At 49.4% G+C, this 20,438-nt stretch overlaps 1 protein-coding gene across 1 annotated transcript in view; it reads right to left on the bottom strand.

Annotated features, from left to right (window-relative positions):
• Nucleotides 1-20,438, bottom strand: part of ARID1A (AT rich interactive domain 1A (SWI-like)) — a 38,719-nt gene that overhangs the window by 1,401 nt on the left and 16,880 nt on the right. The window contains exons 4-19 of the mRNA XM_010003676.1: nucleotides 18,962-19,202; nucleotides 18,513-18,602; nucleotides 17,644-17,811; nucleotides 16,742-17,057; nucleotides 15,151-15,296; nucleotides 14,953-15,062; nucleotides 12,350-12,559; nucleotides 11,622-11,829; nucleotides 6,979-7,111; nucleotides 6,527-6,699; nucleotides 6,205-6,355; nucleotides 5,581-5,712; nucleotides 5,072-5,168; nucleotides 2,238-3,108; nucleotides 1,374-1,504; nucleotides 1-569 (exon numbers count right to left, since the gene is read on the bottom strand). The exon at nucleotides 1-569 is cut by the window's left edge and continues 1,401 nt beyond it. Of these exons, the coding sequence (XP_010001978.1) occupies nucleotides 1-569; nucleotides 1,374-1,504; nucleotides 2,238-3,108; nucleotides 5,072-5,168; nucleotides 5,581-5,712; nucleotides 6,205-6,355; nucleotides 6,527-6,699; nucleotides 6,979-7,111; nucleotides 11,622-11,829; nucleotides 12,350-12,559; nucleotides 14,953-15,062; nucleotides 15,151-15,296; nucleotides 16,742-17,057; nucleotides 17,644-17,811; nucleotides 18,513-18,602; nucleotides 18,962-19,202 (3,746 nt within the window). The remainder of the gene's footprint in view (nucleotides 570-1,373; nucleotides 1,505-2,237; nucleotides 3,109-5,071; nucleotides 5,169-5,580; nucleotides 5,713-6,204; nucleotides 6,356-6,526; nucleotides 6,700-6,978; nucleotides 7,112-11,621; nucleotides 11,830-12,349; nucleotides 12,560-14,952; nucleotides 15,063-15,150; nucleotides 15,297-16,741; nucleotides 17,058-17,643; nucleotides 17,812-18,512; nucleotides 18,603-18,961; nucleotides 19,203-20,438) is intronic.

Genomic DNA, 20,438 nt, shown 5'->3' with positions numbered 1-20,438 from the left:
GAGGAGCTGTCAGCTGGAGGAGCCTCTCCTTCCCTAGTGCTGGGATTGCTCTCAGCTGCTGAACGTTTCCTCAAGGCAGAGCTGCAGGAGGCTCGTTTATGAGGCGCCGGCAGCTCCGTCTTGCTCTCGAAGTGGGTCTGGATGTGCTCCGTGGTGTCGCCGCCGCCGATCCGCCAGTGCAGCAGCCCGCTCTCGAACTCCTGCACTCGCCCCAGCTTGTCTGAATAATCCACCACAAAGGGGTCGTTTTTCTGCACCACCTTGACTGGCAGCTTGTCAAATTTGCTCGTTAGTTTTTCCTCGCTGCTCTCTAGAGGTGCTTTATCCTTGCTGGAAAACGCGGCCTCCTCTTCTTCCTCATCCTCTTCTTCCTCCTCGCAGTTCAGGCTCCGCGGTTCATCATCCTCCTCCCCTTCTTCAGGAGAGGAAGCTGAAGACTTGCAGAACCTTTCAGGATCTAATAGTGTTCTTTGACCTGGGTCTCCCACCTCATATTCCTTCAGGATTCCAAAGATCTCGATCAGGCAGCGCCGGAAATACTCCACCAAGAGCTCCAGCAGGCCTGGCAGCTGCAAGGGGGGAGGAAAAACAGGAGGGGAAGGAAGGAAGGGAACAGTGATCAGAAAACAACTTAGGCCAACACAAGCAATAGGAAAAGCAGGGCATAAAGAGCTGAAGAATTTAAGCATTGATGTTAATTAATGGGTTCTTTTCATGCTGGCTTTAAACTGTTTGCAAGAGTTTTCCATCCTCTGAGCAGAGGAATCCAGGCAAAGCCAGACACTGATGGTTGGTATCCAAGCTGCCACCTTCCATCCATGCACACAGACCTGTGCAAACAACACAGGTGTGCTCTGGGTTGTACCTCCTCCCTGGCTGGGAGGGCAGCACAAAGCAGAACAGCCCTTGCAGTGCTGCTGAGCAGTTCTGACAGTGGCCACGGGGGCAAGTGGGAACTAACTGAGCAAGGCTGGCCCTCCAGGCTGGCATCCCAGCCTCACCACACACTGTCTCACCAGAGCCAGGGGTGGAGAAACACCATCAGCACCCAGAAACACGAGCAGCCTCCAGCCTCTCACAGCTCTCTCACTGCAAAGACCTCCCCACTCCTATTCCTCAGTGTAGAGGCAACACATCCATGCAGAAAGGAGGGAGAACACACCTGCATACCACACAAATTCCACATGCTGGAGATAACCAGCCCACAGCTACCCAGCCACTCTCTCTCCTCAGACCTGGCATGCTCTGCAGGCCCAGGGACATCCAGGACTCTGAGCCTGCAAGGTCATGAGCTGCTCGTTGCCACCTCACTGACAGAAAACCCTACTAAATTAGCACTTCAAAGACCTGCATAAGAGAGCATCTGCACCCACCTGGCTGAGGTTGAAGGTCATTATGCTGTTGTCATCATAGAGCAGGATGTTTATGGTATCTAAGGCCCACGTACTTTCAGCTAACAGCCCGGACTTCAGAGACATCATCACTCTCCAGGCTTCAGGAGTTCCTGTAACATAAACACATGATACTTCCAGCTCCTGGAGTTTAAAAATAAAAAGAAGATACCTGATCCTGCATTTTTGGACCCATGAAGAGCACAGCCTGTTTCAGATGATGTATAGACTGCAGGTACCAGTAATCCTTGCACAGACAGTGCAAAAATGATGTCTGAATCACAGAAGGGTTGGAAAAGACCTTCAAGATCATAAAGTCCAACTGTCAGCCCTGCACCCCTGTGACCACTAAACCATCTCCCTCAGCACCACGTCCACCTGTTTTTTTGAATGCCTCCAGGGACAGTTACTTCCCCAGCTCTCTGGAAAGCCTGTTCCAAGGCCTCACCACTCTTGCAGTGAAGAAATTTTTCCTAATATCCAGTCTGAACATCCCTGGTGCAATTTGACCCTATTTCCTCTTGCCCTGTATCTGGTCACTAGGGAGAAGAGGCCAACACCTGCCTCAGGACAACCTCCTTTCAGGGAGCTGTAGAGAGCAATTAGGTCTCCCCTCAGCCTCCTCTTCTCCAGGCTGAACCCAGCTCCCTCAGCCTCTCCACACAAGACCTGTTCTCCAGGCCCCTCCCTCATCAGCCTGGTTGCCCTTCTAACACAAGTTGTGAAAACACAACTAACCTCCACAACCAGAATTCCTTCCAGCAGGGCCCTGCCACTTGACATGACCCAAGGGCAGCACCCATCCCCTCCACAGGCCCAAGGAGAAAAGCAGGAGTTGCCTCTTACCAATATCTTTTGCCGTCAGCCGCCTCCTCTGCTTCAACACAGGTTGTGTGGCTTCTACTGATCCCGGGGGGAAGGTGATGTCCCGTCGGATCATGGGAGGCTGGACAGCTGCTGGTGTTATATGCGAGGCAGGGACAGGAGGTCCTGCCTTCTGCATTTTCATCCCCGAGTGCAGGAATGGAGATTTGCTTGGAGAAGTGCGATTCTCCAGAGGTCTGGGCAGAGGTGCTGGGCTGGATACCTGAGGAATGTGATTCTGCATGCTGGGGGGGGTCTGGTAATTAGACTGGGGGGGCCTCGTCATTGGGGGCACGGGGGCAGAGGGGCCGTAAGGAGGCTGCCTGTTCCCGTGGGAAGGCCATGGTCCCTCATGGTTGACCCTCTGGTCTGAATGCAGGATTTCATCCGTTCGCGTCACTCCGTGGTAGGCCGGTCCCTGCGGCGCGGAGCCGGCGCTGGGCCGGTTGGGGTAACTGTACCCCAGGTCATTGCGCCCCTGCCACATGGAGCCTTGCTGAGGACCCTCCGGAGCAGACTGGATGGGTCCACCCATCATCTGAGGAGGCATGTTCTGCTGAGCGTTGGAACCCGGGGGAGCTGAGACCCTGTCTCTGCCGAATTGGAAGGGGAACTGGTTCTGCGGCCCCGCGGGGGTGCGGCCGGCGGCGGGGTACGTGCTGCCGTACTGGTTGTACAGGTCCTGCTGGGGACAGGGCTGTGCAGCTTGCTGCTGGCTGGGCTGCTGGCTCTGTGCTGGGGGCAGCTGCTGCTGGCTCTGCCCCTGCCCTGTGCTGTAGGGCACGTTGTACATCTCGCCCTCGTGCCGCTTGGCGGGCGGCCCGTAGCTGCCGTCCATCGGCCGCTTGTAGTTCTGCAGGGGGGAAAGGAAGGCAGGCCCAGGGTTAGTTGCTGAGAAGCAAGGAACCCAAAAGCTCAAGAGCTGCTCAGAGCCTGAGGATATGCACCACAGTGTGGCCTGTATGGGAACCAGAGAGTCATAGAATCATGGGATGTCAGGTTGGAAGGGACCTCAATGATCGTCTGGTCCAACCTTGCCAGGCAATAACACGGTTTAATGAGGTGGCCTAACATCCTGTCCAGCTGAGACTTAAAACTGTCCAATGTGGGGGAATCCACCACTTCCCGTGGGAGACAATTCCAATATCTGACTCTTCTCTTTGGAGTCCAATAGGAATTACAGAATCCCAGACTGGTTTAGGTTGGAAGGGACCTTAAAGATCTTCCATTCCCTGCATGGGCAGGGACACCTCCCACCAGCCCAGGCTGCTCCAAGCCCCATCCAACCTGCCCTTCAACACTGCCAGGGATGGGGCAGCCACAGCTTCCCTGGGCAACCTGGGCCAGGGCCTTCCTACCCTCATGGTGAATAATTTTTCCAGGAATAACCTGTACCCATCACCCCCTCTCTTTTCCATGGGACTCCTGGTAAAAAGGTAGTCTCCATCCTCTTTGCAGCCACCCTTTATGGACTGGGACAGGGTGATAACATCTCCCCTGAGCCTTCTCTTCTCAAGGCTGAACCAATCCAGCTCTCTCAGCCTCTCCTCATCTGGCAGGTTCTCCAGTGCTCCGATCACCCTCCTGGCCCTTCCCTGGAGAGGGCAAGACTCATCTCATTGTCAGCCATATCCAACACCAAGTTGGATCAGCTTTTCAGTTTCCCAAGCCAAGAGCAATTCCTTGTGGCTGGCTGGCTGGTTTCCTTGTGGATTCTACAATGATGCCTTGGGGCAGAGGCCTGCCCACAGAAAGGACTTTCCTGGAGAAAAGACTCAGCTCTACTATACATGCACCACAAACCAAACTGTGCACAGGTCCTCGTTTCCCTTCACATCCAGGAATTTTATCAGACCCTTTTGCTCTTGTATTTCCCAGCAAACAGACGTTTCCTTTCCTATAGATTTCAAAACACAGCACTGAAAGGAGCAAGAACTCCCTCTCCTTCTTTTAAGTGTAAACGGAGAGAACAGTCAATTGCTGAGACAAAATCCAAGACTTCTCTTGCCTCCAAAGGTTTGGCTGTACAGTCTGCTCAGAAGCTCCACGGTCATGCCTGGCTTCAGATGGAGCTCTAGGCCTTCAGAGATGACAAGTCCCAGAGTAACTCGACCTCTTGGCTCACAGCCCCGTGGCTCTGGTTGCAGAGCCAAACTGCAGAGCAGTTGGAATTATTCTTAGCTCAGCTCAGTGAGTGCCCTCTCGATACTCTGCTAAACCAGAGGACTCAGAATTATCAGGAAAACATTATGGGTCTTGGCTCCAACCCAAAGAGCAAGCCATATATAAGGATTATGGCAAGTTCATTCAAAACTCTTGTCCTGAAACAAACCTGATGCTTTTGAGAAGAATGAGTAGGAGGCAGAGGAGGAGCAGGGACAGGTCTGAAGCCTTTGCCTGCAGGTTCAGTCAAAGACCCAAAACAACCCCTGAGTTGTGCAGGATGATACACCTCAAACAGCTCCCCAGAATGATCAAGGAATTACTCCAAACTCATCTGATCTCTTGGACCAAAAATGCTACAGAAACATGATGGGACTCAGAAAGTTCCAGAGGGGCAGAGAAGCCCAATAAAGCTTCCTGATCTCCTGCTGCCTGACCAGAGCACACACATCTGCAAATTACACAGCCTCTATTCTCAGAACATTGTTTTGCTGACACAACACTGGGAATGCTAAATAAAACATTTAAACTATTTGGTAACTTTAATTTCACACATTCATAAAGCAAACACACAGCTTAAAGAGATTTCATCTTCCTTTTTTCACAGATAAAACCCTGCAGTTCAACAAACCAGAAACTTTCTGGTAAGTTACCTGCTGTTGCTGTTGATACATGGTAGTTTGCTGGCTGGGGAAGGGGCTGCCCGAGGATGTGCCTTGAGTGGAGAATTGATTGCCATAGGAATCATGTCTGGAGAAGAAACAGATGTGTTACTTGTCTGATTATAGAATCCCAGGCTGGCTTGCATGGGGAGGGACCTTGAAGATCATCCAGTCCCAACCCCCTGCATGGGCAGGGACACCTCCCACCAGCCCAGGCTTCTCCAAGCCCCATCCAACCTGCCCTTCAACACTGCCAGGGATGGGGCAGCCACAGCTTCCCTGGGCAACCTGGGCCAGGCTCTCACCACCCTCACACCCAACAATTTCCTCCTCATGTCCAAGCTCCATCTCCCCTCTGCCAGTTTCAATCCATCCCCCCTTGTCCACTCCCTCCCTGCCCTTGTCCCAAGTCCCTCCCCAGATCAGATGCATGTTTCACTATCACATTCTCAGAGCTCTTAAACTGGGAAGAGCTGTTTGTGGCACGACCCTGCACAGACCTTTGCTGCTGCTGCTGCTGCTGCGGGTAGCGGCTGGGCGAGTACATCCCTGACTCCGGGGTGGAAGGCATGATGTTTGGCTGGGGAGTTCCCGTTGCTAAATTGCCCTCGGGTCCCATGCCAGGCTCCGTCCTGCATGGAAGAAAAGACAAAAACCCCCACATGTCCAATTAAATTCACCTTTGCTCCTGAAATCATAGGATCACATAGAATCTCAGAGTGGTCTGGGGCTGGAAGGGACCTTAAAGCTCATCCAGTCCCAACCCCCTGCATGGGCAGGGACACCTCCCACCAGCCCAGACTGCTCAAGGCCCATCCAACCTGCCCTTCAACACTGCCAGGGATGGGGCAGCCACAGCTTCCCTGGGCAACCTGGGCCAGGCTCTCACCACCCTCACACCCAAGAATTTCCTCCTCATGTCCAACCTCAATCTCCCTCTTCTAGTTTTAATCCATCCCCCTTCGTCCCATCACTACCTGCCCTTGTAAAAGATCCCTCCCCAGCTTTCCTGTAGGCCCCAGGAAATGGAAAAAAAATGATCAGAAAAGTCACAATAGTGAAAAGACAGCAATAATTTCACACGAGTTGAGCAGCCCAGGATCTCAGCAGGTTCAGGTACCCACCTCACTCTGTCGTAAGGACCTCCATAGGAGTAGTGCTGCCGCTGCCCCATGGCCATGTTACCCATCCCTGGACCTGTAGCACGATTGTAAGGGTCACCCATCCCAGTGTTGGGGCCCTGCCCTGAGGACATGAAGGGATCGCTTCCTGGAGCTGAAACATTGAAAGAAGGACCAATCAACACATCTGCCACGACAGCAGCAAGTTACTTCTGGGGAAGAAGGGTGAGCAGAAGGTCTCCTACAGCACATTCCAGTGCAGAGCCAGACACAGGGATTAGCACTGAAGGAGAAAAGGGAAAGGAGCATGCCAGGACTTCCTCACCTTTCCTCATACTGCTGTAAGGATCTTTATTTGGCTCGTAAGACATGCGACCCATCATGTCAGAGGTATTCATGCTGGGCTGGTACCCTGGATTTGGAGTCATGGAGTTCCTCTTCTGGAACGTAGGATCACTGCCATCTGCAAAGGCATCCTGAAGGCCCACTGAGTTACTCCTGATGGAAACAAAACCACCACCATAGAAACACAGAATTATAGAGGTCCACAATGCTCCTCAGGATACTTGTCTCCACGTGTTGTTATCCTCTAGAAGGATCTCAGTCATGCTCCTCCAACAGAGGCAAGACTGTCCTACCAACACTAACCCTAATCCCAAACTCATGGTTATTCCCATACAAAGGAGCAAAGCCATGGAATCCCACCAGAACAGCCACCTATGATAGAAACCCTCACAGCCATCCAGCACGGTGGAAGAGGGTACAGTGGTTCCATACCTGATGCCTGGCAAAGGGGGCATCTGACTGTGTGGTGTTGATGCTGGAGTTGGTGGCTTCAGGTCTCCTCCTTCTGCCATGGAGCTGCTGGTGGACTGAGGTGTCTGAGGACCCTGCATTGAGCCTGAACCCGCTGCAAGAACAGAAACGTGGTGTGAGCAGCTTTGCACCCTACAGCTGCAACCCCAAACCTCTCAGAACATCAAGCCTCAAGAAGACAGCAGAGAGTCCTTCAAAAAAGAGACACATGAAACACAAAAAAGCATGAGCAGCTCAAAACTGCAAGGACATACTGGGCCAGACTTCCCAGAAGAACTACAAACAGTAACATAAAGCTGAGAAGGTGTGTTTGTTTACATCCGACCTTCATTCTTAACCAGATCCCCTTCCACACACCACGCCACCACTGGGGAACTGTGTGGCCTTGCCCAGGCTATCTAGTTTCCAAGGCTGATGCTCTACAGTGCACCAAGCAACATGTTGCTTCTTCCCAAGTGACAATCGCCTTCACATCCTCTTTCTACCCAGAAAGAAGGTGGGTTAGAGCCCTTCCCTGGAAATCCCAGAGTCTTCTAGTGTTGGAAACTCCGAGACATCAGCTGAAGTCACCAAGTAACTCGGAACAAGGCTCCTCTGTCTGCTCTGCCCTTCGAGAGGGGTTAAGCCATGCAGGTTAATTCAAGCACCACTCCCAAGCATTCCTGGAACAGGGAATGCTGGAGATGCCGGATCTTTCACTGAACAAAACCCGTCCAGCAAGTTCCCTGGCTCTGCAGGGTGGCTTTGCTGTAGTTAAGACCTTTCATCACAACTCCCAGGCCATCATGTGTGATCCAGCTGTGCCACCAGCTCCAGAGCTCTCCTCTGCCCCTGCTCACTGTGCCAGGGCCAGCTCTCAGGTTCACCCGCTCCCCGCAGCTGGCAGGAGCTGAACTCTTAATTAATGTTTCCATTAGTTACCAGCCCCAGCACCCGATATCCCTCAGCTTCAGCCCTGCTGGTTGATGAGTCATTTCAGCTATTCATTAAAATCCTCCGAGGTCATGTCCAGGGCATGTTTGTTTACACCCCACCTTCCTGGCACCCTGTCCTCTCCTCCGTGACTCCCTCCCAGCCCGGGGAGGTCTCAGGAGAAGGAAGGGCAGAGTCAAGCTCAGCAGGGAGTTTCATTCATGGGCCCTCCCCACCGTTCCCCTTCCTTCAGCAGCAGCAGTTCAGCTCCACTGGCTTCCCCCAGGAATTCTCCCCTTTGTCAGGCTGGCATCGGCAGGAAGAGGCCTGGAGACGTTCCCTGCAGAACTACAAACAGTAACATAAAGCTGAGAAGGTGTGTTTGTTTACATCCGACCTTCATTCTTAACCAGATCCCCTTCCACACACCACGCCACCACTGGGGAACTGTGTGGCCTTGCCCAGGCTATCTAGTTTCCAAGGCTGATGCTCTACAGTGCACCAAGCAACATGTTGCTTCTTCCCAAGTGACAATCACCTTCACATCCTCTTTCTACCCAGAAAGAAGGTGGGTTAGAGCCCTTCCCTGGAAATCCCAGAGTCTTCTAGTGTTGGAAACTCCGAGACATCAGCTGAAGTCACCAAGTAACTCAGAACAAGGCTCCTCTGTCTGCTCTGCCCTTGAGAGGGGGGGTTAAGCCATGCAGGTTAATTCAAGCACCACTCCCAAGCATTCCTGGAACAGGGAATGCTGGAGATGCCGGATCTTTCACTGAACAAAACCCGTCCAGCAAGTTCCCTGGCTCTGCAGGGTGGCTTTGCTGTAGTTAAGACCTTTCATCACAACTCCCAGGCCATCATGTGTGATCCAGCTGTGCCACCAGCTCCAGAGCTCTCCTCTGCCCCTGCTCACTGTGCCAGGGCCAGCTCTCAGGTTCACCCGCTCCCCGCAGCTGGCAGGAGCTGAACTCTTAATTAATGTTTCCATTAGTTACCAGCCCCAGCACCCGATATCCCTCAGCTTCAGCCCTGCTGGTTGATGAGTCATTTCAGCTATTCATTAAAATCCTCCGAGGTCATGTCCAGGGCATGTTTGTTTACACCCCACCTTCCTGGCACCCTGTCCTCTCCTCCGTGACTCCCTCCCAGCCCGGGGAGGTCTCAGGAGAAGGAAGGGCAGAGTCAAGCTCAGCAGGGAGTTTCATTCATGGGCCCTCCCCACCGTTCCCCTTCCTTCAGCAGCAGCAGTTCAGCTCCACTGGCTTCCCCCAGGAATTCTCCCCTTTGTCAGGCTGGCATCGGCAGGAAGAGGCCTGGAGACATTCCCTGCGTCGCTGCCATTTGGTGTTTGTCCCCACACCTTCCCCCCCTCCACCATCCCTCCCTCCCACTCACAAATTTACACACAGTTGGAGCCAGGCCAGGTCCATGCTCTGGGAATTCAAGCCCTGCTGACGCCTCCTGGGGGACACCCAACACTTGGTGAGCAGGAACTCAAGGAGGTTTGCAGGAAACCCCTGCCCTGTGCCCACGGGGGCCAAGGCACTTCTGTCAACACTGTTGGTTTTTGAGGGTTCTGGACACACACTGCATGGAAAACAGCTCCAGCACCAACAGCTCTACCCAGATGATTGTCCTGCAAGGCCTCTCAGTGCTCTGCAGCCTCCAAAAGTGGTTAATGCACAATCCCACAGTGTGAGCCTCATCATTCACACAGTTACCACAGAACCACAGACCGGTTTGGGTTGGAAGGGACTTTAAAAAACATCTAGATCCAACCCCCCTTGCATGGGCAGGGACACCTCCCACTACACCAGGTTGCACAGAGCTGCACAAACCTGCAGAGTCTGGGACAGCAGCCCTGCAAACTCCTGCTGCTGAAGCAAGAGATCACCTGTAGCACAGAGGCACCTTCATGTACTGCCATGGTAGCTACAACCAAATCTAAATTGATGCACCATCCAATCTAATCCACTCTGACAGGCACCCAGTGCTACAAGAAGTTCTAAAGAGGCTTTCTTAAATTCTCAGCCCTCTCCAGATGAACTCCAAATGTTCTTAAGATCTTTGCTGCACTGCCGAGAATCTCAGGGGGGCATAAAAGAGGTTCTGGAAAGAAAAGTGGGGATGGATTTGTGGTCTAGTTGAAGAGGAACTCAGACACCACTTTAGACAAAAGTTCAGTCTAATGACACAAAAGTTGCTTTATCTTGCAGAACACACCAAGGTTGAAGCTACACAGGGAGGAGGTTTCCTGAACTAGTGAAAAGACATCATTTAGTTCTTTAAAAACCACCACTTTGCAACAGAGAGGGGAGATAAATGTAGTTGCCAAGAGACTATTTGGACAAGCCCACTGTCCATCAAGGGCTTAGCAGGGCTGGAGCAAAACTGCAATACAATCCAAAAAAGGTTCATTGTCCCAGCTCCTCAGGAGCCAGACAAGGAAGATATCAGGTTTCAGAACCAAAAAGCCTTTTTTTTTTCTTTACAAACATTACAGGAACTTCAAAGGAGGCAAAGTTTTTTCTTTCACATACACGAAAAGGCTCCTGATCAGAAAAAGCATCTGAAGGTTTAACTTCTAAGAAACTGGAAAACTGAAGCATCTAAAAAGTTGGCAAGTTCAGTAGCAATTCAAGCAACAAACTCCATGCAAATGAGACAGAAATGATCAGACTTTCCAAAGCCTGAAGAGTACAGCCTGCACTGCTGGCCTGGACCTTTTCTCCTTGTTTCTTTTTTCCCCTGAATTGAACACTATGTTTAAATATTCAGAAACTGGAGCAGCCCATCAAATTTGAAACAACAGCAGAAGTTCATTTTAAAGGACTTGAATTCTAGAGCATTCAACTTGTAATGGGCTTACAAAGCTCTCTGGGCACAAAGCCTCAGAAAGTCCTCACTGTCTTCTGCTGAAGACAAGAAGGAAGAGATTCATGAGGAAGAGAAGTGCACACCTACGTCAGGCATTACTCCCAGAAGGTCCCACTTGCATAGTCAAAATAGGCACAACTTTTCCAGCAAGATCCCAAAGCTGAGGAGAAACAAGGGCTGCTGGCAGAATATGCAGGGATCACCTTGAAGGGATAATGCCCATAAGCACAGAGGTGTAGGTATATATCTATGTTTTCATAGACTGGTTTGGGTTGGAAGGGAGCTTAAAGATCACCCAGTCCAACCCCCCTGCATGGGCAGGGACACCTCCCACCAGCCCAGGTTGCTCCAAGCCCCATCCAACCTGCCCTTCAACACTGCCAGGGATGGGGCAGCCACAGCTTCCCTCGGCAACCTGGGCCAGGCTCTCACCACCCTCACACCCAAGAATTTCCTCCTCATGTCCAACCTCAATCTCCCCCCTCCCAGTTTCAATCCATCCCCCCTTGTCCTCTCACTCCCTGCCCTTGTCCGCTCACTCCCTGCCCTTGTCCGAAGTCCTTCCTCAGCTTTCCTTTAAGACACACAAAAACTGAACTATCCCAAGAAGCTTCACTTATTCCCAGTATCATTCACTCCCACGTTACCAAAGAATTTACCTACACAACCAGAGAACATCTCATTAGAAACAGATAAGAGGGTTTGGTGAAGTTTGGAGTCAGTCTGGCCCACAGCAGGAGGAGCTGGGTGTACAGTGCCAGAGATCCTCCAGCTCAAACATTCATTGCACACCTCAAACCACTGTCTAAACTCACCTGGAGATGGAGGCTGGATCTTAGTCTGGGACTTCTTTGAATCAGCAGCTGCAAAGATATCTGGAGGGGGGTCTTCACCTCGCTCAATCTTGCACTCAAAGGCATAAAGACACTGGATGTACTGCTTCTTCAAAGAGCTGGCTGCACTGCTGGAGGTGCCCACATTGAGGTTTGTGGCTAGCTCGCGCCACTTCTTGTTTTTGTTGACCTGCACAACCAAACAAGAGGCTCTAAACTCAACATCCCAGCTACTTCTCCTCCAATAAATTGTCTGGGAAGAAATGGACACTTCTCAGCTAAAACAAAAAATGCAGGAAGGGCTAAGCAGAGCAGGCCCAGTGGTGTTCAAAAGCCAAAGCTCTCTTCCCCACCCAGAGAAGACTTTTCCAACGGGGACAGATGGCAAATCAAGTGAGCTGCAAGGTCAGTTGACAGCCAGATTCAAACACAAAAGACAGGGTCACCAACCTTTGCACCAGACAAAGCAGGGATAAAAAAGCACCTGAACTGAATGTCACCACAGACTGCTCTCAACCAGACAGCTGGCACACTTCAAGGATGCTGGGTTTTATTAATATTATACCTATTACTTATTTAAAAAAAAATAAAATCAAAACCAAACAACAGCTGAATGGAAAGTCAGGGCTACAAATCCTCACTTGACTTGGGACTGCCAGACAGCTCTGACCACAGACCACAAATCACCACCCAAGCTGCTGGGCACTCACCTGAGTCAATCCTCCAATCTCCTTCACTGAGATGTAGAGCCTGTAAAGGTCCAAGGGTTTCCTGCCCACTGCTGGGAGGTTTGTCATGCCCATGGCCTTCTCTTCAGTAAAGGCCAGGTAACGATCTACCCAGATCTTCCTCTCAGGCTCACCACCCAGCTCATAGAGTTTGGTGATCTTCTCATTGGTTGTAGTAGAGGAACTGGACTTCTAGGAGAAGGAAAGAGATATCAGGACTGAGCAGCACAAAAGCAGCTACCTCACATCTAAGACGGTTTCCAAAAAGCAGGCAGGTGAGAGGCCAAAGTTCTGTTGTTATATTAAGAACAGCTTCATGTTAGACCTACACTTGTCTCCAACCAATTTCAGGCAAGTACCAACCAACAAAGATGTCACAGAACCAGCCCCTCCTTGGGGAATTCAAGCAATATGTATTTTTTAAAGAGAAAGGTTTCAGGAATGCTACAGACTTCAAGAACCTGACACATCCTTTGTGGGCTTGTTTGCCAAATGTATGAGAAAACATCTTCCTTAACTGCAGGTGAGGTTCCCTGGGGCTCCTGCACCCTGCCAGGGTGAACAATGCCCTCTTGGCAGCCTCTTCTCTTGTCAAGTAGAAGAAGCCAGGTTCAACTGACACTAGAACACTGCAAATGAATCAAAATCCCTAAAAAAAGCCTGAAGATCAGAGGCACCTGTTTGATGAGTTTGTACCAGAGGTCCCCCCAAAAGACCCTCCCTCTTCCCTTGCCCATTTGCTGACAGAAGTGCAGAAATCTCCTGCCTCCCAGGAATGACCTGAGCTCCTACACTGGTTTGCTATGGTTGGCACATCAGGATTCACAAGACCCATATGGAAAAGTACTGAAGGAATCTGGAATACAAGTTTACAGTTATCACACTAATTTCCTACCCATCTGGTTAACTGCATTGTCCAAGTGTCTGGAAGTTAAACTGTGATCCTGCACCTTGCCCTGCTTCCCCCAGGTCCTTTAACATCTTGCATGAGCATGTTGGGGGTTTTTTAAGCCCTCTGCATCACATACACTTGGAGTAAAGGCAGAAATGGCCTTGGCATTCCAAATGCTTCCTTAAAAATGAGCTTCCAAAGTAAAAATGAACTTCAAATCTACTGATGTTCTACATGAATATGAATCCAGACTAAGTCCTATACCCAAGACTGAGATAATCCTTGAACAGGGCAGACCAGGAGGACAGAACAACCCTTATTTGTAGCTTCTGGCACCTCCCAGCCCAAGAGCATTCAAGTCCTTGTTTGTCTAGAATAGAAAGGCAGATGCCAGAAGATATGAGTGAGAGATCTTCTGAACCTTCTTGCAGACTGCTGGTGGTACAGGTACCAATCTCATAGAGCATTTCTTTTCCTTCAAGTAGCAGAAGAGGAGACTCCAGGCTAAGAAACTGCTTTTTTTGGTGGTTCTTTTGAAACCCGTAGCAGCAACGCAAAGAAAAACACTCCCTGAAGAACTTGTTTTGCCTCCCTCTTCTGGCTTGAACACAGGATTAGTAAGAGGTTTGTTTGTGAAACAACTGTAAGTCTTTACTGTACCACCTCCCAGAGGTGGAGAGGAGATAACTGACTAGCAGCTCCAAGCCTGCACCAGAAACAAGCTCAGGTTTCTTTACACATCTTTTTGGCAGTTTCACTGTGGCAGGTGATAATTCACATTTTGCAAGTGAAATCAATTGGTCTCAAAGGACTAGAAAATGCTCCTCTTCATTTCTGAACCATCTGTGAATCCCAGAAGCAAAACCCTCAATTGGTTAAATTTTCCTGATAAATCCTGAAGAACCTCCTGGAACAGTTCAAGGAGAGCCAGGGCTGGAGACATCAGTTTTAGTTGAGGTTGACTCTCCTTACACTGAGCACTTCAGCTGCAGGGTCTTCACCTTCACACCTCTGATCCAAGGAACAGGCTATTTAGGTATTTATAGGATCTGAGCACTTGGATAAAGCTGACCCAAAAGGTACATCTGTTTCTGGTACCTTCTCTCCAGTGAATAAAGTCCAGACCAGCCCACAATTGCAATGAGAACACATCAATAAGGTGTGCCAGGCATCTGTTAGAGATTCCAGAGAGAGGCTTGAACTCCTGAGTCATAAACAGGGGAGGACATTTGAATTGAGATAGAAAAGTCCCTCTCCTGGTCTTACTGAGGGCTGGGGGCTCTGTAGGGATGGCAGAGTTCAGGCTCCTCAAGAAGAGTGTTCTGAACACGTGGTTATTTAGTGGTTTAGTGCAAATTCAGCCAGAGCCTACTCTAAAACACACAAATACACTTTTCAAGACACTTGATTCTTTAATTATGCTCCAAAACGTCACACACCCCAAGAGAGGCTACCCCACTCAAACTGCCACACTCGTGAGTTGGAGCTATAGTTGGAAGCAGCAGTAGATCCCATCCTACAGGGACAACCATGCTCATGAGAAGGCAGTTCAGGGTAAGGAGGATGAACAGATGAGGTTTCTCTCAGGAACCACACTCACCATTACACAGTTCAAAGTTAACATGCAACACGTTTATTTCCCTGAATACTGAATAGGATGAAGTCATTAAAAACAAAACCCAAAACATTTTACCTTTGACTTGGATTCAGCTTTTGGTGTCCCATCTGCCTTGTTGTTCATTTTATTTGCAGGTGTTAATTTGACATCCCCCAGCCCCATCATTTCAGGACTTGCTGCCATCCCTAGGAAGTTAAAAAGCATCTTTTAAGACTGATTTTCAATCCAGTACAATGAAATCAATTCAATGCCTGCCAGCCAGCACTGGCTTACCTGCAGAGTTGTTAGCCATATTCCCCCCCATAGAATAGGGAGGGCCCTGGGGGTTTATCATTCCAGCCATGCTGTTAATTCCCTGTCCATAAGGAGGTCCAGTGCCCATCATTCCCCCTTGATTCATGTTGGGATAACCAGGAGGCCTAGAGAAAGCAAGGAATAAATAGACTTAATCCAAATACTAAGCATTAAGATCTTGTCTTCTAAGGAAAGCAGGTTTGCTAAAAGAAACCTTGAAGTGGAGGAGTGACTTTCTCAGCTCACTTTCCCAGCTAAAGACCAAAGATCAAGTGCTCTTTTCAAGCTTTGCTACCCTACAGCCTAAGCCTCATTCTCAAAAGGAGATACAAACCATCTGGAGAGCAGGACTTCAGTTCTCAACACTCTCACCCTTCATCCTGTTCTACTACACCCCCAAACTGAATTTCATTTCAGATGTTAAGTTGCCTTCACTAGGAAGAACAGATCTGCAAGTGAGAATATCTGTCTGGATGAGCAGTGCAGGCTCCAGCCACATTTAATAGTATTTCTAGATTGCCTTCCCTTTTGTCACCCCTACAAGCTACATTATTTCACATAGAAAACCTCACCCACAGGTGTTGCTCAAACTTGTTACTTGAAGGATGAGATTTTTATGCCTTTATTGTTGTTTGGGAGGTTGACCTCTTGGCAGTTACAGATAACATCAGAGAGGAGACTGCAGAAGCAGCTCTTAAGTCAGGAGGGAGAGCACAAGGCCCAGTCAGGAAACAAATGTATCTAACAGCTTTACTGGGGGAACCCAATTTATAAGCAAGTTCATGGCTCTCTGGTTGGCCACATACACCTAACTCTGAAATGTGCAATGAAAAAAAAACAAACCCAAAACAACTACAGAAAATAGCTGCAAAGTTCAGTGCTGAATTCCATCTCCCTTTCCCACAGCTGCTCATGGAGGCCCTAAAAGGAAGAAGTTCCTGACACTGGACAAGCACTGCCCTTGGTTCAGACAGATGCAGCTGGATTTATGGGCTCTACCACACATGGTGTCTCTTCAGTCCTTCGTGTAACAAAGCAGAGCAGAAAGCAAAAAACAACTGAAGGGGATCTCAGAGTGAGTCTGATTTTCACCTGTGAATGTTCAAAATTCCCTAAGCATGTCAGTCCTGATGTGTTCCAACAAACTGCTTTTCCAAGCTTTACACTCTTGCTTTTTTTAACACTTCAGACACTTCAGACATGAGGAAAAAACTCTTTAACATGAGGGTGGTGGGGCACTGGGATGGGTTGCCCAGGGAGGTGGTGAAGGCCCCATCCCTGGAGACATTCAAGGTCAGGCTTGATGGGGCAACATGATCTAATTGGAAATGTCCCTGCTTATTGTAGGGGGGTTGGACTAGGTGACCTTGAGAGGTCCCTTCCATCCCAATATGTTCTATGATTTATGATTCTACAACTGAAGAAGTCCCCAGAAGGGCAAAACCCTCCAGAAGTGGATGTTCAGCATCACCCCAACTTTGACTTATTCCATCCACAGCTTTAAAACTTCCCTCTGACATGGGAAAGGGTTCAACAGAGAACCAGGGGGGTGGGAAATCTGATTCCATACCTGGTCTGGATGGAGTTGGCAGCAGCATGCATGGCAGCAGCAGCTGCCTCTTGTGCTTTGCGGTTCATGCCAGCTGGAGGGGGACACATCCCTGTCCCCACCTGAGGTGGCATATTTGCCATGTTAGGTCCATAAGGTCGGTTGCCCATGGTTGCATGGCTCATCCTCCCTGGAGGAAGCCCACTGTATGGTGGCACACCAGTCTGCCCATGCATCTGGCTCCCTGCTCCCATGGGGTTCATGCTTCCTCCCATTCCTGGACTAGGGTAGTTGGCATTGGACATAGCATTGTAGTTTGGCTGCCTGGGATAACCTCCTAAGGAGATAAAAAAGTGTGGAAGACAACATCATTCAACTAGTATGAATCACCATAAACATCTTCTATCAGCAAATATTTAAAGATCACTAACAGAGATGAGGGGGAGTGTTAACACCTCAACAAAAAGTCAAAGTACTTGGATATAAGCCACAGAAAATATGTTTTGACACAGCCAAGTAACAACATTGATCCAAAAGCTGCCTGAAACTCTCTGAAACCTCAGCCAAGCCCAGTGAGCTAAATAGTTCAGGACAGTAAAAAAAAACCCCTCATTTAACCCTTTCCAGAACATGCAACACTCAGTTTTCTTCCCCTCCAGAGAGAACAGGCCCTTCTCTGTCACACTGGATGCATGACCTACATCTTTTTAAAGGAAGGATCCCACATTTAGAAGCACAAGTATCCCCGACAGCAAACCCACCATGAACAAAGCTCCTTCCAGCTCATGAGACTCATGCTGTTTTGCATTACCCACACATTACCAGGGGACAAATAAAACCAGTTTATCAAAGACAAGATGGTTCAGAGAGAGGCCTTTTGTCCCTGCTGAGCTCAGTTCCCACCCTGAGGTGCTGTGCCTCACCTTGAGGTCCATACTGCCCCCCCTGGGGTCCGTAGCTCCCCATGGAGTTCTGCTGGTAGGGCCCCATTCCTGCATGCATCTGTCCTCCAGAAGACTGACGTGGAGATAAGGCTGAGCCAGGCTGGGGTGAGCTGTACTGGGGCATCTGAGGGTTCCTCTGCATGTAACCTGGGCACCCAGAGAGTGGAGAAGACAATTAGTAGTGCAAAGCATCCAGAGGTGCCACTGGACACGTGTTCTTAGGTAACTGCAACTCCCAGGACCCACTAACAAAATCCTTTCAGCAACAGCCCAGGTTTTACAGGGGCTGCTATTAAGGAGCCAGTGCTACCTGCTAAGATAACAGGTCCCGTTTCCTGTGTTACCCAGAAAAGAAACCCTACAACTTGGTGTCACAGGAGTTGACAGTACAACTCTGCAAACCTTGGGGGCTTCTTGCTGCTATTTTTTGTTGGCTTGTTTGTTCCCTCAGGCTGACAACTACAAACCTTCAGCCATGAGAGCTGAAACTTTACAGACATTTTCCCTCATACCAATCTTATTCTCTTAGGGGGAAAAGGGACACAATATTGTCCTGAGCATCCCTCATTTTCAAGTTTAAGGCCAGGGGATGCCCTTGAACCAGTAACATTTACAGGAAAGTTTTTCAAAAGCCAGAAAAAACCTCTTACAAACCAAACCACTAGTTTGGATGGAACTTTAAGAAGCCAAACCATGAGCAGCAGTTGAATGTGCCACTTGCAGCTTATAAACCTGGAGCAGCTTTCAAATGTTATCTCAACAAGAGAATTCATGTCATCAAGCCAGGTAGTTTTTAAGCTCCACATCTTCTAGCTTTACAGTTCCAAGGCTTAACTGCTGCCACACACCTCGGTCTTGCGCGATGCTGGACTGGTTCATGGAAGGGTGCATGAGACTGTCCGACTGGCCGCTGGGCGGTCGGGGTGGCATCTGATTGCCTGCACCACAGAGAGGAGAGTGGTTGAGCACCAAAATGGCACACCACAAAACCCAGGCTGCACGAGGATTAAATACCAACACCACGAACAACTTGAGGAGAAAGGCACGTCAGCCACAGTGAAGAGAAACAAGAGCGAGACCAGTCGCATCAACCCAACCAAATGACACTGCTGGTTTACCAGCCAACCCACCCATCCTCTACAAGTTACAGATCTTTTAAAGCAAACAAATGAGATCACAGGACCTTGATAACCACTTGTACTGACCACAAAGCTCCTTCCCACTGGCCATTTCAATTCCCTCTCCAGCTGCACAAGGCAATCCCACCAAAAGATGGGCAGGGGCCCAGCAATGTTACCTGGTACTGCAGCAGGTGAGAGGGGACCAGAGCGGGACTGAGCAACACTAGCTGGAGATCCAACTGGGGATGGGGAGGGTCCTCTGATGCCTGGCAGGTGAGGAGAGGTATGTGGAGAGAAAGGAGACTGAGCTGGGTTACTCTGCTCTCCTTGACTGCTGGAAATCCCTGATGTGCTTACTCCAGGACTCAGGGCTCCTTCTGTACCCATGGGCAGATCATCTATGGAACCAGACAGGTCCTGCAACACAACAGAGAAAGAGATCAGGCAAAAATAAAAGAAGACATGGGGCTGTTCCCTCACACAGCACTAAGAAAGAGTGCATTTCTCCCTCAGGCACACTACAAATAGAAATCAATGAACTCTGTTCATGAAACTGTCAGCAACAGAGGCTGCTGCAGACTGAGGTAACTGCCAAATGTGTCTTCTCCTGCTGCCTGTGTCTGAAACCAAGAGCTCCAGAGCTGGTTTGCTCAGTGCTTGCTGATGGTCCAAACAACTGGCTAATTCTCCTCCTTGTTTCTTTTAATTCAGTTTTGAGGTGAAAAGTTAAAGAATGCATCAACACCACACATGAGACTGCAAACACAGGAGACAGTCTGTGTGATTCTGGCTTGGAAGAGAAACAAGGCTCAGGCTCTGAAAGACAGAAACTCCTGCCTCAACCATAATTAATTCATAAACCTCATATGAGCTGGGAAACTACTCACTGGAGATGGATAAAAACAAACTAAACAGAGATTTAAAAGAAAAAACATAAAATACTCTTCAGGGTTCCCATTTCCCTTTATTCCAATACAGCAAAAATTAGCAGTTACAGCATCAGCCTGGAAAGTTCAGCTTTTTCAGAAAACACCCTTCCCAGTGCCTGTAGCCACCCTGAAGAAGAAAAGCATGAAGAGCCAAGGAAATCCAAACCTCCAAGTGCCACAGTAGCCATGGCAAACTGACAGCACCAAAAAATCAGCTGGCAAGCCTGAAAAATGGGGCTGCTTCCAACAAGATGATGCGTTGATCCAACATGCACAATTATAGCAGCTGTTTGATAATGAGGTGCATCAGCTTGGCCTGGAATAAATGAGGCAGTAACAGCCCAAAACAGAGTAAGCATTTGAACAGAAAGGTGGGAAGTTAACACTGTTCCAGGGATTAGATAAAATCTCTGCAGAGATTCCAAGGATCTCAGCAGGTGAAGAAGTAGCAGAGCCAAGCTTACCAGGACTTCACCTACCCCTTCCCTTGTCTTTTAAAGGAATCATCTCTGGATCAGAAACGTTCTGGACTGAGCCCTGAAGGCATTTCAGAGCAGCTCCCAATGCACAGAACTCAGCTGACCAGCATAGGCAGAGCCAACCTCTTTTAAAACACTACACAGAGACAAGTGATAAACAACTTGGGACACCCTGGTCTCATTTACACAGCCTGACGGAGCCTTGTTTAGCAGCAGTTCAGGTGACATTTCTCCAGCTCTGGGCA

This window comes from Chaetura pelagica, unplaced genomic scaffold, assembly GCF_000747805.2.
Source record: "Chaetura pelagica isolate M959 unplaced genomic scaffold, ChaPel_1.0 scaffold698, whole genome shotgun sequence".
In the NCBI taxonomy this organism is placed as follows: domain Eukaryota; kingdom Metazoa; phylum Chordata; class Aves; order Apodiformes; family Apodidae; genus Chaetura; species Chaetura pelagica.
The sequence above is the reverse complement of the archived record's forward strand: the minus strand, read 5'-3'. Positions and strand labels throughout refer to the sequence as shown.